This window comes from Glandiceps talaboti, chromosome 13 (assembly GCF_964340395.1).
Source record: "Glandiceps talaboti chromosome 13, keGlaTala1.1, whole genome shotgun sequence".
Taxonomy (NCBI): Eukaryota; Metazoa; Hemichordata; class Enteropneusta; family Spengelidae; genus Glandiceps; species Glandiceps talaboti.
The window spans coordinates 193126-218928 of NC_135561.1; the positions used below are offsets into that span (position 1 = coordinate 193126).

The 25803-nt window shown below is 34.3% G+C and overlaps 1 protein-coding gene across 1 annotated transcript; it reads left to right on the forward strand.

Moving 5' to 3' along the window:
- The first annotated feature begins 2602 nt into the window (after positions 1 to 2602).
- LOC144444734 (protein smoothened-like) lies at positions 2603 to 25078 on the forward strand. Its single transcript, XM_078134260.1, has 11 exons — positions 2603 to 3034; positions 10909 to 11118; positions 15531 to 15703; positions 16666 to 16888; positions 17580 to 17703; positions 18130 to 18222; positions 18502 to 18610; positions 19464 to 19646; positions 22398 to 22552; positions 23237 to 23377; positions 23898 to 25078. Exons 1-11 carry the CDS (start codon positions 2603 to 2605, stop codon positions 24323 to 24325), a joined length of 2271 nt encoding a protein of 756 aa, XP_077990386.1. The 3' UTR covers positions 24326 to 25078.
- The last annotated feature ends 725 nt before the right edge of the window (positions 25079 to 25803 follow it).

The following is a 25803-nucleotide window of genomic DNA, read 5'->3' on the forward strand; positions in this document are numbered from 1 at the left end:
TTAATTTTTAATTTGGTCACAAAACTACGGATTATAAAATGTGACCCTCCCCAAATATTGTAATGCAAAATATAACCCACCCCAAAGAACAGGTTTGTAAAATGTGCCACCCCGATTCCGCTGGCCCTCCCCCGTGTAAATACTGGAGGCTCCCTTAGAGTCAATGTGACATGTTTCTGTAGTGATGTGGGGGGGGGGGGTAATTCCATGGGTAACATTACGGGGAGGCTCCTCACAAACATTGAAACCCAAAGCGTTGTGATACCATTGTTATGCAAAAAGTATACCCTTTCTGATACCAAGTTGCATTTTAATTAGTAAAAGTCAGGGCTCCCAGGGGAAGCTAGCCCTAGATATAGTATGGCATGAGCGACTATAGTACGGAAGTTTTGAAGGTAGATACACCAGGTTGAAACGCTTCCAGTGTTGACTGCATAGCCATAGTCACTGTTAATTAACACCAGTTTTGATTCACCCAACCCTTTCTCATATCACCACCTCGACTCATGAAAAGTATACCCTTTCTGATACCAACCAGCATAAATAAAAACGATCCCTTTCGCGCGGACCATCCTTGTATTGTCATCTATGGGAGTATAATTGTGAATTCCTAACTGTGATTAAGTAAACTATCGTAACGGAAAAACTAATATTGTCTAATGTGGCTATACATTTTCGAAAACTTAAATTTCTTCCTCATGATCTCCGTGGGGCAATTTGATGGATATCCATATACAACGAGGCGTTGCACAGATTTGACCTAGCTGGTATTAGTTTCAGATATTGAAGTGCTCAGGACACTGCAGCTGTCGACTATAGATCCTCACCTTTTCGTGCGGATAGCTTCTCGAGATGACAAGCGAAGTCTCTGAGTAGCCTAGAATCTAGGCGAATGGAGATTTGTAATGGGGAGCCTCAGTATTTACAAGGGGGAGGAATTGGGGGGTTGGTCACATTTTACAAACCTGTTCTTGGGGGAGGGTCATATTTTGCATTACAATGTTTGGGGGAGGGTCACATTTGACAATCCGTAGTTTTGTGGCCAAATTGAAGATTCGATTATTGTCAATTCGTTTTGTGTGTTTTCCGATGTAAAGTGAGATTAGCACTCAACATTTATTTTTACAAGTACTTTACATGCCAAAATACAAAAATAAAAATACATACATTGTAAGAAAATTGTTTAATAAAAACATTTTGTTGAGTGTACCATCTCACCTTATCACATCTCCCTTATGATTGGGGAAATAACGAATTCACTGAATTCAAAACCACCATTCGCATGGATCCTTGGCTAGTCTGTGGGTTGATAGACCACTGATATATGCCTGGTAAACCGTCTGCATGGTATAGTGCATACTTTACATGTAAATTCTCAATTTCTTAATTTGCGCGAATTCAAACTTTGAAAATACAAAATAAATAAATAATTCTAACAACGATCAGATCAGACGAACACTTTAACGAACGAACGAGACTTTGAAATGAAGGCTTTCATTAAAGCGCCCTCAAGAGGAAAGGGAAAGTGAACCTCATTAGTAAATCATCTGATTCGTTGGCTCGCTCTGCGGGGGTATACGGTAGTTCGTCCGGAATAAAGAAGTGTTTGGTGTGTTTATTTGACGCCGTTGTTTGCCTATTTGGAAGAGTGTAAACAACTCAGTTTATTCAGGAACATACTACATTTCGTGTACAGTAGCTGAAGCAGGGCTTTCGGGACTTGTTTCAACACACTAACGAAGTATCGAAAGAAGTTTATAGAAGACTTGGACATCGTCTGTAAACTGACAAAGTTTATGTATTCTTGTCCGTCTTCACGGTTGAAGGAGCTGTCACACTGAACCAACGTCTATAGCATCGGGAATGGATTGATATGCCGAAGTAAACTGCGATCATAAACTAAACTTGACGAGGAACAGACACACCAGCAACGGAACCATGGAGAGAGAAGTTTACATTTACAAAAGCCATTGAGATCGAGGTCTGAAGTAGAATTTCTCGTAATCCACTTTGAGATTGTAACAGTTCACCGGTATCAGTTACTAGTCGCTTTTGTTGATCCTTGGAATTTTGGCCTATTTCAAACAAACGTCTCCGTGTTTCCCTTCGATTTAGAACTTGCACATTTACAGCGTGTGACTAACGTTATTTCTGCGACGTTATATAGTTTGTGTAGAGAAGAAACGATCATTAAGAAATAAGAATAGTTGTGAGAGTATGAAAGCCCTGGCATGTGGCATGAATAGAGAAGTTGACAGGCCGTGAATAGAACGTACGCGTACGAACAACTCGACTGGATACACTTCCATTGGCATTCACGGGGCAAACAAAGTACAAACTTTCGTTCTCTAATCTTGTTGGTGTAAACTATCGCTTTGTGTGTGTTTGTAGCAGAAAGTTTGTAAACTTCAACGATTGTCAGTTTGTGATAGGTGATATTAAGGACGTGCAATAACTCCGCGAGTGGCTATCGACCATTGTGGTGTGACCCTATGTAACTGGACCCCGTAGATTATAATTTATACCCGTCTTTGTTTTCACTGTGTGTGGATGTCTTGTGGTGGCCTCTGTTTTCCTCCGAGACGATTGAATTTGAGACAAAATGGCCGACGTCCTGAAGATCTTCGCCCTTATATTCATGTTGGTAACAACTGTTTGTGAAGTTTTTGCAAGTGTAGCTGACCCTTGCAAGAGGGCAACGACTTGTGAAGCAGTAACTTCGGACACATGTCTCGGGACGAAATTGTCACACTCATACACATCAACCATCCTGGCGAATGACTCGAGTTCCCAAGACGAAATCAGAGCAAAGCTGGCCATGTGGAAAGGTCTGCAATATGTACCGCGATGTTGGGAAGTCATCCAGCCATTACTTTGCTCTGTATACATGCCGAAATGCGAGAATGGGTTTGTGGAACTACCAAGCTTAGATATATGTACGGTAACGCGAGGACCGTGTCAGATCGTGGAATCGGAGAGAGGATGGCCGTCGTTTTTGCAGTGTGACCAAAATCATTTTAAGGATGGCTGTGATGTAAGTGTATAGTTATAATTATATTGCCATTTGTAAAGACTTTCTACTATACGCCTTTCGAATAATAACATACATAAACTAAACTAATCACGTAAAAGTAAGTAACTCGTAAATTCATAAAATAGACAATTATCAGTCTACTAATATCACCAATACTATAGAGAGAATGATCTGAGTCAGATCGAAATGAATTTTTATTGGGTGATTTCAGAATTGAGGGTACAGTAGAAAGTCATACTTGGTTTCTAACCAATATGCCCCTCCAAGTTTGAAAACTAAATTAACGGATGTCTTGTGCATGAACGTACACTAAGTTGATTGCCCAGGTTGATTGGTAATTATGTATAACAGTATAACGTTAGGTGTGAAATATGTGATTGTCACTGTTACTCTGTGTTTATCCGTGCTGTAAACAAGAAATATCCCACAATCAGACCATTAACATACACTGTGTCAATTTCATTATGATCTCGGAACAATTACAATTCAATTTGACTGTTGCTTGAACGTGATGTTTCCTGCAAACTTCAGTGCGCACTACATCAAACAAACACCTCTAACAAACCTACCCGAAAATTTGAATATTAATATAAAAGATTATACCTTCTGTTCAGAAAGGAGACGGGAAGTGTATTGAAATGGTAATAAGCTACCTTGATGACTTGAGCTAGACTTATTCAGTTCTTTGTCCCAGGGGAACGTTCAGTATTTGTCGTGTACTTGGCAACATTGTATCAGTTCGTCTAAACTACACTTTCGTTGTATGTGTGAGCTGTGACACAGCGTGACGCAATGTGCTCTGCAACGGTGAATTATTGAAATTTCTGAACTCAGTCATTTTGAAATTATACATTAATCAAATATTTGCAAATGACATAATAAACTTAAATATACCACAAAAAACCCAAATAATCATATTAAAGTGTACTGAGTTTATGAGAGTGTAGGCATGCGCATACACACTTCTGTTGAATTTGATTACAAAATATTATAAGGGGGGGGGGGGGTATTTATATCTCTGCACATTTTCTGATTCCTATATCTCCAATATATTGATTCTGATTCATTTGGTACAGGCATGGAAGTATAATATTTCCATGGTACAGGGAACAGAATTCTACAGTAGTAATCAATATTCCATGGAATATTATTTATAGGGATACTTCAGTGATATGATAGCATAGAATAATTAGTAAAGTTAAATTTACATTTATTAATGAAATAATATTTTCAATGGAATGTTATTCCGGTAGAGGGGAGACATTATATTATAAGAGCAAAATGAAATTCCAATGAGAAATAGTTTGAATATTTACAATTTCAAATATAGTAATTTAAAATCATCTTTCTACAGGGTGGGGTGGGGTGGGGTGTTTGTACACAAAATAACTACACATGTTGAAAAGATGTTGTGTTTGCACAGCAACTAGTGTGATTAAACCAGAGTGTGAATTTCAGATTTTGGTTTTATGTAGTTGATGGTTTGCTTAATCTATCTGTTGGCATTCTCCAGGTTCTTACTTGTCTTCATTCCCCACAAAATAAGAAGTAATTATATAATGTGTAGAAGTCTAATGTGCAAGTTTACCAGATTTATACCACTTTTACTTGGGTTCCCAAAATGTAGCAAATAATTATAACTGTGCATTTCATCAGCCCTTTGTCCAAAATAACTAAAGTTTTACTAAATGTCCCCCTCTATTTACATAATACTTTGGTTTTGTTTACTGGATATATGTGACTCCACTATACCCCTTCACTATTATGGCAGCACTGATCCAGCAAGTAGAGACTAGGGTTCCCGTAATTTAGCTAAATACTGGGAGTCCAATCTTCCACGACTCCAAAATAAAAATGCACACACCATATCTTCATTCTGACGTACCATCTCTGTGATCGGTGAAACATAAAAATGCATATATATCTCTATTCTGACATACCATCTACATGATCGGTGAAACATAAAAGTGCATATACATTTTATTCTGACATACCATCTTTGTGATCGGTGAAACATAAAAGTGCATATATATTTTATTCTGATGTACCATCTACATGATAGGTAAAAACACAAACCAATTTAACAAAGTCAAACCCATCCCTACTCCTATGCTATTGTTATAGAAATACCCAACAATGACTGGAATTGTCATTATCTTCCAGTTCACTAGTTCCTAACAATGTCATTAATAAGTACCCTTCCTCCCATAGCCATCTTTTCATTCATTCATTGTAGTACAAACATGAACATATCTGTGGGCTGGTTTTATGATGGGGTCGTAAATGGTTATAGTGAATGGAACAAAAGATGGCATGCTTGTTTCTCATATAGGTATTGTTATTGCAAACACACCCATGTCATAAAACACATGATATGAGTTGAATCATCATGTCATATAAGATTTATGGAAAATGCACCATCTCCTGCATTGGTTACATTCCAATAAGATGGAATATTAAAGAGATTTTGATCGATTTTATAACAGTTAATAATATCCCTTATTATCATAGATGGCGTGAAATGCACATCGGAAAAAAACCCTTTACATGTAAACTTTTGCTGTTACTTTATTCAAAGAAAACTCCAACACATGCAGCATACAATGCTAATCAGTTAAAAACAGAGAAAACATTTTTGGAGTGTGTACAACTTTTTGAATAGAGGTCAACATGTTATCAAAATAAAACCAGTTTAGAATCCAGCTAAAAACTGGTTTTATTCCCAGAGTTAACACAGTATTTAGTTTAGAATCCAGCTAAACACTATGTTAACTTTGGGAATAAAACCAGTTTAGAATCCAGCTAAATACTGTGTTAACTCTGGGAATAAAACCAGTTTAGAATCCAGCTAAATACTGTGTTGACTTTGGGAATAAAACCAGTTTAGAATCCAGCTAAACACCATGTTAACTCTGGGAATAAAACCAGTTTAGAATCCAGCTAAATACTATGTTAACTTTGGGAATAAAACCAGTTTAGAATCCAGCTAAACACCATGTTAACTCTTGGAATAAAACCAGTTTAGAATCCAGCTAAATACTGTGTTAACTCTGGGAATAAAACCAGTTTAGAATCCAGCTAAACACTGTGTTAACTCTTGGAATAAAACCAGTTTAGAATCCAGCTAAATACTGTGTTAACTCTGGGAATAAAACCAGTTTAGAATCCAGCTAAATACTATGTTAACTCTGTGAATAAAACCAGTTTAGAATCCAGCTAAACACCATGTTAACTCTGGGAATAAAACCAGTTTAGAATCCAGCTAAATACTGTGTTAACTCTGGGAATAAAACCAGTTTAGAATCCAGCTAAACACTGTGTTAACTCTTGGAATAAAACCAGTTTAGAATCCAGCTAAATACTGTGTTAACTCTGGGAATAAAACCAGTTTAGAATCCAGCTAAATACTATGTTAACTCTGTGAATAAAACCAGTTTAGAATCCAGCTAAACACCATGTTAACTCTGGGAATAAAACCAGTTTAGAATCCAGCTAAATACTATGTTAACTTTGGGAATAAAACCAGTTTAGAATCCAGCTAAACACCATGTTAACTTTGGGAATAAAACCAGTTTAGAATCCAGCTAAATACTATGTTAACTTTGGGAATAAAACCAGTTTAGAATCCAGCTAAATACTATGTTAACTCTGGGAATAAAACCAGTTTAGAATCCAGCTAAATACTATGTTAACTCTGGGAATAAAACCAGTTTAGAATCCAGCTGAACACTGTGTTAACTTTGGGAATAAAACCAGTTTAGAATCCAGCTAAACACTATGTTAACTCTTGGAATAAAACCAGTTTAGAATCCAGCTAAATACTATGTTAACTCTGGGAATAAAACCAGTTTAGAATCCAGCTGAACACTGTGTTAACTCTGGGAAAACAAAATCTTGGTGAGATTTTTTTAAAACATGACAGTGAACCTACTATGAACCTCCAAATTTCCTTTGTTATTATTTCAAAATGACCAACAGCAAGCTTCCACATAGCAAAGTTTAGAGAGATTTGTAAAACTTTGATTTTCAGTGAAATTTGTTCCAATGTGCATTCTACCGTAATGTGCGGCATGCAGTACTCCTCAAAATAAGTCACTGAAATACACAGTTCATCATTTGAAATAAATAGCATATTACAATAGGTAATTACACTTTCATTTTTGAATTGAGGAAATTGTACATTTGAAATCTTAATTAGTACTTGAAAGTTATTAATAATAATGATGTATTACCTTTAATCATGTATGCCACTATTAATCACTATAACTACTACTGTACAACTAGTAAATATGTTCTTCTCCATTAGCAATTGGAATTGTGGATTATATTTTTGTATACAAGGAAAAGAAACAGTGAGGGGAAAGTTTCGGAAACATCTAGTGTATAAATAATTAAATAGTGGAATTATTTTCAAATAAGGGTTTATACATTTTATTCCAACACACACACGCACGCACGCACGCACGCACACACACACACACACACGTATGTATGTATGTATGTATGTATGTATGTATGTATTCATGTATGTATGTATGTATGTATGTATGCAGACATGAACCCACACATACTAATATATATATATACACATCATACATCATCATTAAGCTATATTTAGTGATGCAGACCAGATCCAGTACTTTTTACTGGATAAAAAATGCCATATTTTCAGCAATAAAAAGAACTCTAAAAGTCTGTGAATGCAGTTGAAAGTGTAGTGTTTGCTTCATGACTTGCCATGTTCATTGATTACATACAACTCCTATTGTGAGATATTCCATTGTATTAATAACATAGATAGTATTCATCATTTCACACAAGATGAACATATAACTAAATTAAACATCTATTTCCAGTGTAATACACTCTGAAATATGTCAATCGTCATACTGTCTATGTTTTGCCATTATCTGTCTTCCAGTGAATTAGAGTACTGACCCAATCAAATCTCATTTCAGCTAAATTTCCCATGTGTCTTACATGTGCAAATCAGTGAAAATAAAATTTGTTTGTAGAAATTTAGTTAAATCCCTTGAAAGGAAAACATTCCATATAAATATTCAATAAAACATTCCATATAAATATTCAATAAATATCGTCTTTGCACAACGTGGGGAAAGTGTTAGCCATTCATTCTCTTTATTATTTAGCAAATTGTATAAAAGTTTGAACAAGCACTCCTACCTTGACAATTGAATGGATTTATATAAAGAGAGTGACAGTAATACATAGAAAATCCACTCCAAAATATATTTACTGTGCTAATAATAAATTCACTCTAACCTATAAACACATGTATAATGTTTACATGCAAAATATGTGAATACATTTTAACCTACTCACAGGTGTACAGTGTTTACTATGCAAATAAGTTGATGCACTGTAACCTACTCACAGGTGTACATTCTTTACTATGCAAATAAGCTAATACATTTTAACCTACTCTCAGGTGTACATTATTTACTATGCAAATAAGTTGATACATTTTAACCTACTCACAGGTATACATTGTTTACTATGTAAATACGTTAATACAGAATGCCAAAGCATTAGGTGGAGGAACATATCCACCAGCTATAGATGATTGCCATCAAACCTGATAGTACGACGATATATTAGCCGTCAATCATCATTTTGTATTTATTTACTCAGAGTTTGTAACACATCAAGTTTATCGCCTTTATCCATACACTAGGTTTGATTAGATGAGCACAAAACATTCTGTAGTAACTAAGGCATGGATGAGTTTGAACTTATAAACAAAGAAGGAGAAACATAGAACATAGCATTTCAGGTCATAATGATATGCAAAACTATTTGAGTCTTGCTGGACCCTCCCTCTTTTTATTTGAATTAAGTTTTAATGGGATTATAATCAGGTTTGAGTAAATACTACATTTGAGTGAATTAAATTGATGTGACCTCAGTACTGTCTTTACTTCCTAGGGAAATCCCCACGTTGTTAAACTGTATACTAAGTACTTAGGTTGTTGGCACACCATTTAATTTGTTTGTTTAAGGTTTGCAACAAGTTTGCAAAGTTCTCCTTCATAGTTATTTTACAACCACTTGAAAAGCAGCCAATCTCTGTGTTTAATACACCTACATAGAAATATATGTGTGGTTGTACATAGACTTGGTGGAGGGTCTATGGTTGTACATATCATGGATGTTACCCAGTACTTTTCCTTCATGACCCAAAACCTTTTAGAAATATTTTGTGAATACTTTTGCAGGGAAAACATGATTTTATAGATTATTCAACATCACAGAGTTCACTTTCTAGGAAGTCAGTCTGGTGACATAAATGGGATTATTGTGGTGAAATGATGATTTAGTCATATTTAGTATTTGTCAGTGAATATTGTAAAATGCTTTCATAATTCTCAGTACCTGGAATAGAATTGTTCCACCGATAGGTATGTTGTGAAAACATTCAATTTCTTAGTCGACACATACTCTTCCATTCAACATACTGTACATGCATTATATAGCCTAGACAGTCATGAGAATAAGTCAACCTTCTTGTTCTATTTTGACTCTAAGCATGAAGTGAAATGCTATTGCAAGTACTGTACCCTTTTCTAACAGAAAATAAGTTAATCATTGTCGACAAATAAATGAAAAAGTCAAGTTTTATTTAACATATTAGAATGTTTGACATTTCTTGAGTCTAATGGAAATTTGAATTAGTGCTAAATTGTAGAGAAACTTAATAATACAGGCTTAGGCTCGTTTATCCATGTGAGAAAATTACAATTTGTTGATTCTCACAATGAACAAGAAAGACGGTCTTGGACTGTGGCAGTGCTTTAAAAGAGGCTGTGGTTTATGACAATTCAATTTGTTGTCAAACAATGCATTTAAATATGATTTTAGACATTCATGATTTTTGCCATGCCATAATTTTACTCAAATAGAGAAACTGTTGACCAACATACATGCCAAGCTATCCATGAAAAATTGATCTGACAACACATCAGGTGTTCATAATTTATGGCGAGTGTAGTGTCAAGTATAGAAAATTGTGACCAGCATAGGACAGACGGGGTGTCAATAAGTGAATATAATTTGACAAAGCCAATATCTTTGATTTCAGACATTCATGATTTTTGGCATGATTTCAAAAAATGAAATGCTATATCTTTTATGCTTTTACATTTTTCATCTACTGACAGAATTTGTCATATTTGTAATTCCATTATCCATATTTCATTGTTGACTCATCGGAACCACTGACCAATATAATAGTGTAAAGTGTGTGTCTAGATTGATAGTGAAATCTACACCCTATATGAAGTGATATATACTCTGTGTGTGTTGTATTTTTATGGTGTAACTGAAACTGCTCTCAAAAAAAGTTATTTCTGGATTTTATCTTTCGATATCATTTAGTTATAAAGAAAAGATAGACAGACAGACAGACAGATAGATATATCTTACTTGGCGTTTCAGTACCCTGTCAATAATCAGGGAGTAATCTAACATAATTGATAGTTTCCTTTGCTAGCATACATGTACCGCTATTAAACAGTCATTTGGTTTTCTCAATCTCATTTGAGATTTTATTTTTCTATGTACATATTTCCATTTATTTCATTTTCATTCTTTCTTTCTTTCTTTATCAATTATTTTTGTACACGTAACAGTTCCAATGGAAATTACCAAATATCCATTTACAAAAGTAGGCCATGAAATTTTACAATAGATGTATGGAACATTATTTATAGTAATTATTAATATTTTTCAGAAAACTTGGTAATTTTTGGAATTTTCTAAGAATATATAAAAAGCGACATTACAAATACAACCCACAAAGTTACACACTGTATATAATGTTTAATAAATTTTATAATTTGTGTCTTTCATTTCAGAATGTTTACGATCAACTGACTTTCAACACAACATCTGGTTGTGATCCCCCATTGGTTGCGACCCAAAATCAGAAAAGTTGGTACGAAGATGTTGATGGTTGTGGAATTCAGTGTAAAAATCCATTATTTACTGCAGATGAACATGATAAAGTACATATCTTTATTGCAGTCATGGCATCCATATGTGTTGTGTGTACATTCTTCACTTTGGTAAGAATATTTGTAGTTCCTTTATGTCTTTCATTATCTATTACATGATGTGTGTATGTTGTCTTAGTTGTCTATACATTGAATTTACCTCAGTCGATATGCTATCTTTTCAAATTCATAAAACAGTTTTACTTTTAGTTTTACTTTTACTTTTACAGTATTATAGTTTTCTTTCAGGCACTTGTTCCCACATAAGGATCTTCTGCCTCCTTCTCTTTGACCCTCTGGACTCATTCCACTGATACTTTAACTTAGATATTGTCACTACTGGATTACACATATTGATTAATTGTGCTTACCTAGTTCATTCACTTGCTGTATATTTACTAAAAATCACTTGCTGTATATTTACTAAAAATCACTTACTGTATATTTACTAAAAATCACTTACTGTATATTTACTAAAAATCACTTGCTGTATATTTACTAAAAATCACTTACTGTATATTTACTAAAAATCACTTACTGTACATTCACTAAAAATCACTTACTGTACATTTACTAAAAATCACTTACTGTACATTCACTAAAAATCACTTACTGTACATTTACTAAAAATCACTTGCTGTATATTTACTAAAAATCACTTACTGTATATTCACTAAAAATCACTTGCTGTATATTTACTAAAAATCACTTACGGTACATTTACTAAAAATCACTTACTGTACATTCACTAAAAATCACTTACTGTACATTTACTAAAAATCACTTACTGTACATTCACTAAAAATCACTTACTGTACATTCACTAAAAATCACTTACTGTACATTCACTAAAAATCACTTACTGTACATTTACTAAAAATCACTTACTGTATATTCACTAAAAATCACTTACTGTACATTTACTAAAAATCACTTACTGTACATTCACTAAAAATCACTTACTGTACATTCACTAAAAATCACTTACTGTACATTTACTAAAAATCACTTACTGTACATTCACTAAAAATCACTTACTGTACATTTACTAAAAATCATTTACTGTACATTCACTAAAAATCACTTACTGTACATTCACTAAAAATCACTTACTGTACATTTACTAAAAATCACTTACTGTACATTTACTAAAAATCACTTACTGTACATTTACTAAAAATCACTTACTGTACATTTACTAAAAATCACTTACTGTATATTTACTAAAAATCACTTACTGTACATTTACTAAAAATCACTTACTGTACATTTACTAAAAATCACTTACTGTATATTTACTAAAAATCACTTACTGTATATTTACTAAAAATCACTTACTGTATATTTACTAAAAATCACACTGTATATTCACTAAAAATCACTTACTGTATATTTACTAAAAATCACTTACTGTATATGTACTAAAAATCACTTACTCTTACTGTTTTCTTATTAGTAAAAAATTAAAAGTAAATACCCATATGGCTATGGTTTAGCAACAGTTTTAAATGATATGATCTTATTGATCAAAGATTATTTCCTGTTCGTGTCCCAAAGATTATGTTCCTGTTCATAAAGTTGTTTTTATAATTTTTATCAATAAAAAATTATTCTTCGCTGTCATAATTGATTCTTAAAATTAGTTGCTAATGGCAACAGTTTGAAAATAAGTTGAGACAAATTATTCTGAATAACATCAATTTTATATCACCCTAGGCAACAACTGGAAATTGTGATTGAGATTTGAAATATTGCCATAGAAACCATTTGCTGTCTAGAAAAAATGTTTGTCATTGTTTTCATCCCAAGTAGCAAGGGTTATTACCTACAGCTGTTCAACTGTGAATATGTTGATTTCATTACAATGAATGAAAACAGATGACATGGACCAAAACATTTATTTGTGTTTTCTAAAGACCTTATGTAGAAACTCAAAACAATACAACACAATACAGCACAGCACACCACAGCACACCACAGCACAGCAACACAGCACACCACAGCACAGCACAACACAACACAACACAGCACAGCACAGCACAGCAATACAACAGAGCACAGCACAACACAGCAGAGCACAGCAACACAGCACAGCAACACAACACAACACAACACAGCACACACAACACAACACAACACAACACAAGTTGTGTAGTTGCTAAGATATTGGCACCTTTAACATTGGAAAATGTGGATCAGAGGAGGGAAATTCAGTAAACCTGTATGTAGCTAATTTCCATACCTTGTATCATAATTTTGGTTGAAACTACTCTAGTCCTGGTAAAATACCCAACTTACCCATGTAGATTTTACTTACATAATATCTTCCTTATGAAAAATAAGAAGAACCTATGAACATACTGATGAAGTACTGACTTTCTTATGAATTTAGAAATAGATATTATATATTGATGTGTAAAAGACTATAATTGATGAGTTAGGAACTCAGTACTGCACATATATTCACCGATTTTACACAAAATATCCCAAGCTTAGAAATGTCAAAATATTAGTGAATGCAGTCTACAAGTAATTCTTTTGTGAAAATATGAATTTGATGGGACTTTGTTTATATTACAAGGAAAGAGTTCATACCTGGACACCGAGACCTAAGAAGGCAATAAAACTAGGACATTTGACACAAATCCTGACGAGAAATACTTCAAATAACTTTGTTGGTACTGGAAACTACACTGTAATACAGACATCTTTCAAAATTCATTCTTCCCAACAACAATAACAGACTGAGTATAATTGCATCTACCCAGCTTAACTATCAAAATGTTCTCTCCTGTCTCTCTGTCCGTTGATTGTAAACCTAGCTGTTATCTGGTCCTCAGATGGCTGTTATCTAGTCCTCAGATGTACTGATACAGATACAGCCACAGACAGAGACTTTGTTTTTCTTTCAACCATTATATTCTGAAAAGGAATACATAGCTGCTTTGCAAGCTATTGTGACTGCTGTTGAAATGTTCTAAGAATGGTCTGTCAGAATGGCAGACAAAGTCTTGTTATAAGCCGATATAATACCTGGACATAAAAGAAAACAAGAACTTCTTTTATTAGATTTGGATGTGTTGAAAAGAGGTTTCCATTTTGTGTGATGGAATTGTAATAATAAGAATCAAAAAGACCGTTCTGTGTCAATGAATGTAATAAACGAGGGTAGAAACTAGACTATAGAAATTCCGATGTCTTCTTTGTTTGGCAGCACAAACTGTCTTCTGAAGTTGAACTTTGTCAGCGTTTTTGTTCCAATTGTAGTGTTACTTGCATTCCCTGAGGCTACAATACCCTTTATGATAACACATGCTACACCAGTCACTTTGCAAGAATTCAACTTCTTTTTTTGCATTTGAAAAGAGTGCAATGGCTGCTTTGTTGTTGTTTAGCATAAGGAGGCTTTATAACAGGATGCCGACCACCCACTAATACATTCAAATAGAAACATGAAGAATGTATTGAAACTAGTTTTGTCACTTGAAAATTGCTTCAGGTGGTGTCTTGTGTAACCAAAAACTAGAAAAGTGGAAAATACTTTTATGTTTTATCAATCAGATGGAACAGTTATTTCTTTAACCCTTTCAGGACTAGAAACTTTCACGCCAAAATTTTTGAACAAAAATTCTTGTTTCTCTGTAATTTTTGGAAAAAGATCAACTTTATTTTAGATCAGAATTCAAGAAATATTACTTCCCAATGAAATAATATTCTTAAATTTTAGACAATGTTCTTACAATCAAGTTTCTATTTATTCCAATGTCGTCTCTAGGAATGAAAGGGTTAACAGAGTTTGTATACCAAATGATGGATTCGTACTGTAGGATCTTGTTACAGATTTCTGTGTTTTTATTTGATCCATTTTATTTGGATGTTTTCCTTGTTAAAAAAATAACATTGAAAGTGTTCAAATCTAACCAAAAACACTCTGAAGATGTGAGAATGTATAAGACTTCATATTTTCTTTTCAATTTTCTTTAGATTTCTTCTGTCCCATGCAAGATTTTGCACCTAAAACACTTTGTTAGAATTTCTGGTTTTTTCATAACTTCAGATAATTCTGTCAAATTTGGTAAATTCTATAGAAATATTACATTTCCTGTGTACAGGATGTGAGGTATATATCAATGTCTACTAAGCTGAAATTACAATTCTGCTAAGTTTATAACTTTATTACCAAAATATTAAAAAGTTTACAGAATGAAAATTTCTACTCACAGAGTCAAAACATTTCTGGAAGAGAATCCCAAATGTTTGCAAATGCCTTGTCAGTATCTTGCACTTCCAAGAAATCTTTTGACTCAGTGAGCAGAAATTTTTTCTTGATTCTTTTCAAATTTGTATTTTACCATTTTATTTTTCATTCTTCTATTAAATTTATTTTCTTGAAAGCATTTGTTTGATTTTATTTTTATCATATTTTGTGAATCATTTGTAATTTATATGATGTTGAAATTATTGTACAATGTTTTATTTCATAGGCTACATTCTTTGCTGACTGGAAGAATTCTAGTCGCTATCCAGCCCTCATTTTGTTCTATATGAATGGTTGTTTTTTTGTGGGGAGCATTGGTTGGTTGGCTCAATTTACAGAAGGAGCCAGAGATGATATTGTATGTCGGAAGGATGGGACGCTACGATTGGCTGAACCAAGGTAGGTCAAAGTTCACATAGATCTACTGGAAATTCAAAATGTCAATGAAAAGTAGGCAACTTTATGTTTACTTTAGATAACAAATTATTATATTACTGCATAACTGAAGAACTTCAATATATAGTGTCCATTAACCACAGACAAGTGGTGTTGTAAGGAAGTGACCTAGCTTTGACCTCAACCTTGACCTTCTGGGTCAGTTATCAAAATCAAGTCATTTCTTGCATATTGCAGACAGTCTAGCATGTATATGTGGTCAATTTCTTTCAAAATGATGTCTAAAGTTAAAACAAGTTAAATTAGTGGTAAAGGTAAAACAAGGAAATATATAATACGAATGTGCGTGCAGGATTTTGTTTGACTCATGACTCGATCCAGTCAGTCACATAGAAATAAAGTATTTGAGGACTGTGTCTTCTATGAAGACTTGTTGACTTTAGTTATTGTACTCATGTGTACATGTATTGATTTATAATATTCAGAATTTACCTTTGAAAGTAATACCATTTTGTATTGATTTATAATATCAGAATTTACCTGTGAAATAATACCATTTTATATTGATTAATAATATTCAGAATTTACCTGTGAAAGTAATACCATTTTGTATTGATTTATAATATTCAGAATTTACCTGTGAAAGTAATACCATTTTGTATTGATTTATAATATCAGAATTTACCTGTGAAATAATACCATTTTATATTGATTAATAATATTCAGAATTTACCTGTGAAAGTAATACCATTTTGTATTGATTTATAATATTCAGAATTTACCATTTTCATGTTGATTTGTTTTGGTGCAAAAATTGTCTCAGCTGAATAATCTGAAATAAGTTGAGGACCAAAACTCCAAAATACTTTCACAGTATCTGAAATATTAGTTGAAGACCAAAAGTCCAAAATACTTTCACAGTTTGTGTAGTCTGAGAGAAAGTTTTTTTTTTGTTAAATTTACAGCCAAGGAGAAAACTTATCATGTGTGATTATATTTGTCATCGTCTACTATTTTCTGATGGCTGGTGTTTCTTGGTTTGTAATGCTCACATTTGCATGGCATCTGTCATTCCGTACTTTGGGAGGACCTAAAGGTGACTCACTGCAAGGGAAGACATCATACTTTCATATCATTTCATGGAGTATTCCATTGGTATTAGTCATTGTAATTCTTGCAGTGGGAGAGGTAAGAACTAAGTCTTGTCTAGCTCTCCTTGAAACTAGATATTAATTGTATGATGTTTCAATGAAAATGTTTGATAAAGAGTTAAGTTGGTTGGGCTTGTGTTCTACTGGTCTAATAATTGTATTTCCACTCAAAATATTTGATGAATTATTTTTTCTATGCATGATTAATTATTTTAGACTGAATAACAAGAAATGAATATTGTCGTGGAATTTATGATACAACCCATAACACCAAAGTAAAGCATTTTCTGTATGTACCACAATCATTTGTAGCATCCATATCAAGTGTAAAAGTAAACTGTTTCATTTGCTAATTGACCACATTAGAAAGGCCACATGCTAGGCTTGTAAATAAACCAGTTGAAACAGTATACTTTTACACTTGATATGAATGCTATAAACGAGTCTAGCACGTAGAGAAAGTGCTTTACTTCAGTGTTACTGGTTGTATCAAAGTGTTAACATAAAAATGAACACATACACAAAGATTGTTAAGAAAAAAGTCTAAATAATTGCATTATATTGTCTAGTGTGAAGTGATAAAAAATAAACTGACATAAGATAGTTACCACTCCTAGAATTACCTAATGTTTGGTACAGTCCACACACTCTTGAATTGAGGCTTAGACCATTACATTGTGATTGTAGGGTTGTGAAGGTTACAAATTGATGTGGTTCAATTTAAACAGGTTGATGGTGATTCCGTAAGTGGTATATGTTTTGTGGGATACAAGAACCATTTCTTCAGAGCAGGTTTTGTGTTGGCACCAATTGCAGTTGTACTTTTATGTGGTGGTTTTTTCTTGATTAGTGGTAAGTTGAGGAAAGTCCTCCATATCCTTTGTATAATTCTCATCTTATTTCTTATTTACATCAAATAATGAAAAATGTGACAAAAGTAAAATATTGCAAACAGAAAAAAACCCAATCCACTATGGTTGCAGTGATTGGCCATGTATGTTAAGTACAATGACACATCAAAGTGGTTACAAAATAGATTATGTTGAAGTTTTCTGCAAACAGTGTTTTACAAAGTCCTGAAAGTGTGCTGGTGACTGTATATTTTTGTCTCACCATTTCTGAAATATTTATACCAATAGCTAACGGAAAAGGGGTATGGAACTAGTTGTGTTGCAACTAATCTAGTCCAACCCCTATAAATACATTTGATAATTGACAATAAATATTATTTCTCTATGCATGGTTTACAGTTTATTTGTTAACTTTGATCACTCCTAGGACTGGTAACATTGTGTAGTGTCAAGAAAAACAGTCCAGAATTGCTGAATGACAGAGCTTCACATAAACTCAAGGAGACCATAATCAGAATAGGTAAGTAAATACATATATATATAATTTATATAAATGCACAGATTTTAAATTCTTTTTATAAATCATGTGAAAATTCTCCTTTAATATGACCTTCCAACGTTACGTGAGAGATATTATTGACTGCCCAAATATTGGAATGTGACATGTAATGATGTATAGACAGACACCGAGATGTTGCTCCTTACTGATATAAATTACTTTAAAGGTTCATAACTTTTCAACTCCAAAAATATCTAGACCAAAGCCTACCTAATGTTTTTTTCTCCATTTCTGTTATAGGAGTGTTTGCATTGTTGTGTTTCTTGTTTGTGTTTACAACATTTGCATGTCATGTGTATGACTTCACTAATCAGCATCTCTGGGAGCAAGGCTTTCGAGACTATATTATGTGAGTATTCAATTTGCATCAAATCATGAGATTTCATGATTTCTTTTGATTGGTGAGTTCATGATGTGTGTACATGATTTCACCTTGACCTCAGTCTTTTGGGAAGATGATTTGCATAGAATTATCTTTTATCTCTTGTTTGCCAAAAAGAAAACTCAAATATTTCTTTTCAAATATTTCACCCCCCCCCCCCCCCACCATTGCAGCCATTAAAGTCATCGTCCATGTGTAGTGTTTTCATTTGAAGCCTGTTCGTACTGCTGTGTAAAAAAGTAGCAATGCTTATCAGTGTTCAATGTGAATGGGCAAATGATCCTGCTGTATTTATTGTATATCTGTTATTGTTAGTCTAGAGTTCATAATAATGTCTAGCTGTCTGTCAAAAAAGTAATGTCCCATGAGTGAAACACCCAGCCTACATCATTTTAGCTATAAGTGAACATACCAGTTTAAAGGAAATTTGGATCAGTTTGTTCATTCCAATTTGTCCCTAATATTCAAGTTGGATGTCTGATCTGAAGTGCAGTGACTATATTCTGCTACCTGCAGGTAGTGACCTGTAGAGGGCGCTATACACTACCTGTCAAATCCTGAGTACATTTAGAAATACAATCTAGTTGAATGAATATATTATTGTGTGAACAAACTCAGTACTGTGACAGTAATGTCATTTCAGAAATATGACTGAAATAGGATATTATATTAATTACACTTTGATGCAGTGATGTCAGTGAAATCAGTCCATCCATTGAGAGATGGACCAGTTAAAGTTTGAACTAGGGTATGATTTTTTCGCTAAAACTTTCTTTCTTTTCTTTTCTTTTCTTTCCTTTTCTTTCCTACTTTCTTGTAGTTGTGAAGCCAATGTTACCATTTATAAAGACATACAGGAACCAGTAGCATGTTCTATCAACCCGAGACCTAACATGGCAATTTATCTGATTCACTTAAGTTCATTGTTTGGTGCTGGCATTGTTATGAGTACATGGGTATGGACATCATCAACATTACAAATATGGCAGAGAACTTGGAGAAAGTAAGTCAAAAGTTGTGTTTTTAGTTCATCAGCCTTAAATAAAATCCCATCTTTTGTAAAGTAGTATTCGGTAAGAAATCAGGTCATGAGAAACATAGAATTAAGTAAGGCCACCCAGTATTGGTCAGGTCATAAGAAACATAGAATTAAGTAAAGACACCCCGTATTGGTCAGGTCATGAGAAACATAGAATTAAGTAAGGACACCCTGTATTGGTCAGGTCATGAGAAACATAGAATTAAGTAAGGACACCCTGTATTGGTCAGGTCATGAGAAACATAGAATTAAGTAAGGACACCCCGTATTGGTCAGGTCATAACAAACATAGAATTAAGTAAGGATACCCTGTATTGGTCAGGTCATGAGAAACATAGAATTAAGTAAGGACACCCTGTATTGGTCAGGTCATGAGAAACATAGAATTAAGTAAGGACACCCCGTATTGGTCAGGTCATAACAAACATAGAATTAAGTAAGGACACTCCGTATTGGTCAGGTCATAAGAAACATGGAATTAAGTAAGGACACCCTGTATTGGTCAGGTCATGAGAAACATAGAATTAAGTAAGGACACCTTGTATTGGTCAGGTCATAAGAAACATAGAATTAAGTAAGGACACCCCGTATTGGTCAGGTCATAAGAAACATAGAATTAAGTAAGGACACCCTGTATTGGTCAGGTCATAAGAAACATAGAATTAAGTAAGGACACTCCGTATTGGTCAGGTCATGAGAAACAGAATTAAGTAAGGACACCCCGTATTGGTCAGGTCATAAGAAACATAGAATTAAGTAAGGATACCCTGTATTGGTCAGGTCATAAGAAACATAGAATTAAGTAAGGATACCCCGTATTGGTCAGGTCATGAGAAACAGAATTAAGTAAGGACACCCCGTATTGGTCAGGTCATAAGAAACATAGAATTAAGTAAGGATACCCTGTATTGGTCAGGTCATAAGAAACATAGAATTAAGTAAGGACACTCCGTATTGGTCAGGTCATGAGAAACAGAATTAAGTAAGGACACCCCGTATTGGTCAGGTCATAAGAAACATAGAATTAAGTAAGGACACCCTGTATTGGTCAGGTCATGAGAAACAGAATTAAGTAAGGACACCCCATATTGGTCAGGTCATGAGAAACATAGAATGAAGTAAGGACACCCCGTATTGGTCAGGTCATGAGAAACATAGAATGAAGTAAGGACACCCCGTATTGGTCAGGTCATGAGAAACATAGAATTAAGTAAGGACACTCCGTATTAGTCAGGTCATAACAAACATAGAATTAAGTAAGGACACCCCGTATTGGTCAGGTCATAACAAACATAGAATTAAGTAAGGACACTCCGTATTGGTCAGGTCATGAGAAACATAGAATTAAGTAAGGACACTCCGTATTGGTCAGGTCATGAGAAATATAGAATTAAGTAAGGACACCCCATATTGGTCAGGTCATAACAAACATAGAATTAAGTAAGGACACCCCATATTGGTCAGGTCATAACAAACATAGAATTAAGTAAGGACACCCCGTATTGGTCAGGTCATAACAAACATAGAATTAAGTAAGGACACCCCATATTGGTCAGGTCATAACAAACATAGAATTAAGTAAGGACACCCCGTATTGGTCAGGTCATGAGAAACATAGAGTTAAGTAAGGACACCCCGTATTGGTCAGGTCATAACAAACATAGAATTAAGTAAGGACACTCCGTATTGGTCAGGTCATAACAAACATAGAATTAAGTAAGGACACCCCGTATTGGTCAGGTCATAACAAACATAGAATTAAGTAAGGACACTCTGTATTGGTCAGGTCATAACAAACATAGAATTAAGTAAGGACACCCCATATTGGTCAGGTCATAACAAACATAGAATTAAGTAAGGACACCCCGTATTGGTCAGGTCATGAGAAACATAGAGTTAAGTAAGGACACCCCGTATTAGTCAGGTCATAACAAACATAGAATTAAGTAAGGACACCCTGTATTGGTCAGGTCATGAGAAACATAGAGTTAAGTAAGGACACTCCGTATTGGTCAGGTCATGAGAAACATAGAATTAAGGAAGGACACCCTGTATTGGTCAGGTCATGAGAAACATAGAATTAAGTAAGGACACCCTGTATTGGTCAGGTCATAAGAAACATAGAATTAAGTAAGGACACCCTGTATTGGTCAGGTCATAACAAACATAGAATTAAGTAAGGATACCCTGTATTGGTCAGGTCATGAGAAACATAGAATTAAGTAAGGACACCCCGTATTGGTCAGGTCATAACAAACATAGAATTAAGTAAGGACACCCTGTATTGGTCAGGTCATAACAAACATAGAATTAAGTAAGGACACCCTGTATTGGTCAGGTCATAACAAACATAGAATTAAGTAAGGACACCCTGTATTGGTCAGGTCATAACAAACATAGAATTAAGTAAGGACACCCTGTATTGGTCAGGTCATAACAAACATAGAATTAAGTAAGGATACCCTGTATTGGTCAGGTCATGAGAAACATAGAATTAAGTAAGGACACCCCGTATTGGTCAGGTCATAACAAACATAGAATTAAGTAAGGACACCCCGTATTGGTCAGGTCATAACAAACATAGAATTAAGTAAGGACACTCTGTATTGGTCAGGTCATAAGAAACATAGAATTAAGTAAGGACACTATGTATGAGTAAATGCCTCATTTGTGGTCTTTGAGTTGATTGTTTTGACAAGTTGTTTCTTTTGTCAGAATCACCAATCAACCAATCAATGAGCCACAACGAGTAAAGAAGAGTCGTATGATTGCCAAAGCATTTGCAAGACGAGTGAACCGAGGTGAAGTGGACAGTGATTCAGAGAAAATATCAATCAGCTTTGAAACGGTCTCACATGATGATCCATTGGGTAAATATACTATTTTTAAAGATGCACTAGCTACAAATGAAACATTCTTTTCAAATGTGTTGTTTGTTATGACTTACTCATAATATTCTATGTCCTGAACAGTATCAAATCACCCATGGTAAATATATTTGTGTAGCTGTACACAACATATTGTGGTACAATAACTGATCCTATTGATTTTTAACAATTTTTAGTGAATGCATTGTTGGTTGTCTGATTGAAAATAATATAATCCAGTTACAGCTAGGAAGCTAAAATGCTCGTACCCTTCACAGTGCATAGCTATGTGATGGATATACCCTTCACAGTGCATACCCAAGGTTCTTACAATATGTAAACCTTTATAGACACTGTAATGATTATGCTGATAGCAACTGTATAATTAAATTTGTGTTTTCAAAATAACATGTAAAATTCATAACTAAAATCTTAGGTAACCATCACAGTAGTCATGGCAATCATCATTGTAGTCACAGCAACCATCCAGGTCGCCATAGTAACCATCAGAGTAGCAATAGAAGCCATCACTGTAGTCATAGCAACCATCATAGCCAACTTGAGTCAAATTCATATTTGATATTATCAGAATTAAGTAAATTAAATCTTATGTACACCATCAAAAAGTTTTATCTGTGTGTGATATTCTCATAACACTGAAGCTTATGAATTGTTTCAAATTTACAGGAATGGACCTAGACTTGAATAAATCATGTACTTCCACTGACAGTTCAAGTCAATGGACCAATGTACCAACTAGAATGTTGACTAGAAGGGGTGCCACAATCTTACCACCATCGTCATCTACATCTACCACTCCTACACCAGGTACAGGATATAATCAATTGACATCCTTTGAGTATATTTGACATTAAGGTTGTATCAAGTTGTGGTATCTACTATCATTTCAGGGGGTGTGAGATTTGACATTAAGGTTGTATCAAGTTGTGGTATCTACTGTCATTTCAGGGGGTGTGAGATTTGACATTAAGGTTGTATCAAGTTGTGGTATCTACTATCATTTCAGGGGGTGTGAGATTTGACATTAAGGTTGTATCAAGTTGTGGTATCTACTATCATTTCAGGGGGTGTGAGATTTCACATTGAGGTTGTATCAAGTTGTGGTATCTACTGTCATTTCAGGGGGCGTGGAATTAAGTGATGGTAAAAATATAATGTTAATCTTGATTACTTTGAATACAACCTGGAAATTTGTTTACATGGTCGTCACTAGTCTACACCTAAAAATCAGTGACCCAATACGATCACAATTTTAACCTGTAGCTGTACTACTTATGGATACAATTGACCCCTCATTTACATGTACAATACTGTAATACTTTTCCAGAGCCTTTTGACAGTCCAAGGGGGACACCGGAATCTATGACAGATCTTCCAGAAGCAAACCTTATCCGAGAACATCATCCAAGTAGAGAGCGGAAGTCCAGAAACAGAGCACGTAGGAAAAGAAGAGTACAGTCAACACAAAGTTTCCATCGACCGACAGCTTTTATGACTAACGACGATGTTTTTGATAGTGCTGAAGATTTGCAAACAGACTTTGTACTTACTGGAAGGAAAGCTTCTGGAATTTCAACCATGCCAAATGGTGTTGATGAAAGTCAGGGAGAGACAATGGAAACTACCTCATTGGATTTAAACAATAAATCCACAGTGCCAAAATTACCAGCAATTAGTACTTATGGAAGAGTTAATATTGTTGGTAGTCAATTTGATCCTCTTGGGGTCGGAGTACCGGGACAAAGTGATGCGTAACAATTAATTCAATAATAAGATAATCACATGACTTCCATTCAAGTGCCATGATTTATAATATACAAAACAGATTTATCGGACCGTAAAGTGTATGTCACTTTGTTGTTACTGTTAGTATACAGTATTTACCTTTTTTTATTGAGATTGTCAGAGCAAACACTAAACAAAATGGCCAGAAAAAGTACACTAACAAAAATTGGTCATATATGCAACACCAGCTTAAGTTGGTCAGAGAGTGTTTGCACTGACTAAAGTGGCCAAAAAAGGTCACTAACTGAAGTTGGTCAGAGATCTGACATCGGCAATTATGGACAGAAGTTGGGAAGAGAGGATGTACTGAACTACTAGCTAAAGTTGGTCAAAGAGTTAGGCGGCACTAGCTAAAGTTGGTCAAAGAGCTAGGTGGCACTAGCTAAAGTAGGTCGAAGAGTTAAGCCGCACTAGCTAAAGTTGGTCAAAGAGTTAGGTGGCACCAGCTAAAGTTGGTCAAAGAGCTAGACTGCACAAGTTGAAGCTGGTCAAAGAACTGGGTGATACTAGCAAAGAGCTAGGTAGTACTAGCTAAAGTTGGTCATTATGCTACCCTAGCTAAAGTTGGTCAGAGAGCTAGACTGAACTAACTAAGTAACTAAAAGTTGGTCAAAGAGCTAGATTGCACTAGCTAAAGTTGGTCAGAGAGCTAGGCAGTACTAGCTAAAGTTGGTCACTGTGCTGTCATATCAAGCGCATTCCTTAATCACAGTTAGCCATAGAGAGCACACTTTGCTAAAGTTTTAATCAACTCTTTATTTTTTTGATAATTTGTATTTTAAGATATGTTTTCAAATATTTTAGCAAGTCATAATCATTTTTATAGCATATTACTAAACAGACATTCAGAGTATAGAGTGCTTAATCTTTGATCAGTGATAACACCTAAGAGATTTTATGCTAGGAGCCAGAAATGTTGACAGTTGCAGAAAGAAAGTATATATTTGAAATGATAAATAGAAAATATTAGTATGTATGAGTTTTATGTATATTTATATAGAAATGTAAATACACTTTTATATTCTCAGTTTCACATTTACTTTCTACAAAAACACAAACAACTATAGTCCAAGTATAATTTTATATGATTTTCTGTAAATACACGATACATAATCTATATTACTTACAACTTTTTTGATGATATTTCATAGGAATTTATGAGCCAGCATAAACAGAGAATTATTTTAAATATTTCATTGATTGACTTTTTGTGATATGTGTACATGATTAGTTGTTGTGTAGTTGGTATGCAAATAGAAGAAGACACATAATGCTATTGTTACAAAGTTTGGCAATCTTAGGGGGTCATTTCTTCAAAGTCGTACAGTACAATCTTAGGGGTCATTTTTTTGAAATCGTACAAACTTAGGGGTCATTTCTTTAAAGTTGTACAAACTTAGGGGTCATTTCTTCAAAGTTGTACAATCTTAGGGAGTCATTGCTGCAAA

Excerpts from the sequence above, each read along its gene's own strand:
- LOC144444734 (XM_078134260.1), top strand. The coding sequence starts at position 2,603 with ATGGCCGACGTCCTGAAGATCTTCGCCCTTATATTCATGTTGGTAACA. Across the intron at positions 11,119-15,530 it reads TGTGTACATTCTTCACTTTG|GCTACATTCTTTGCTGACTG; the intron begins GTAAGAATATTT and ends TTTATTTCATAG. Across the intron at positions 19,647-22,397 it reads TGGCAGAGAACTTGGAGAAA|AATCACCAATCAACCAATCA; the intron begins GTAAGTCAAAAG and ends TTCTTTTGTCAG.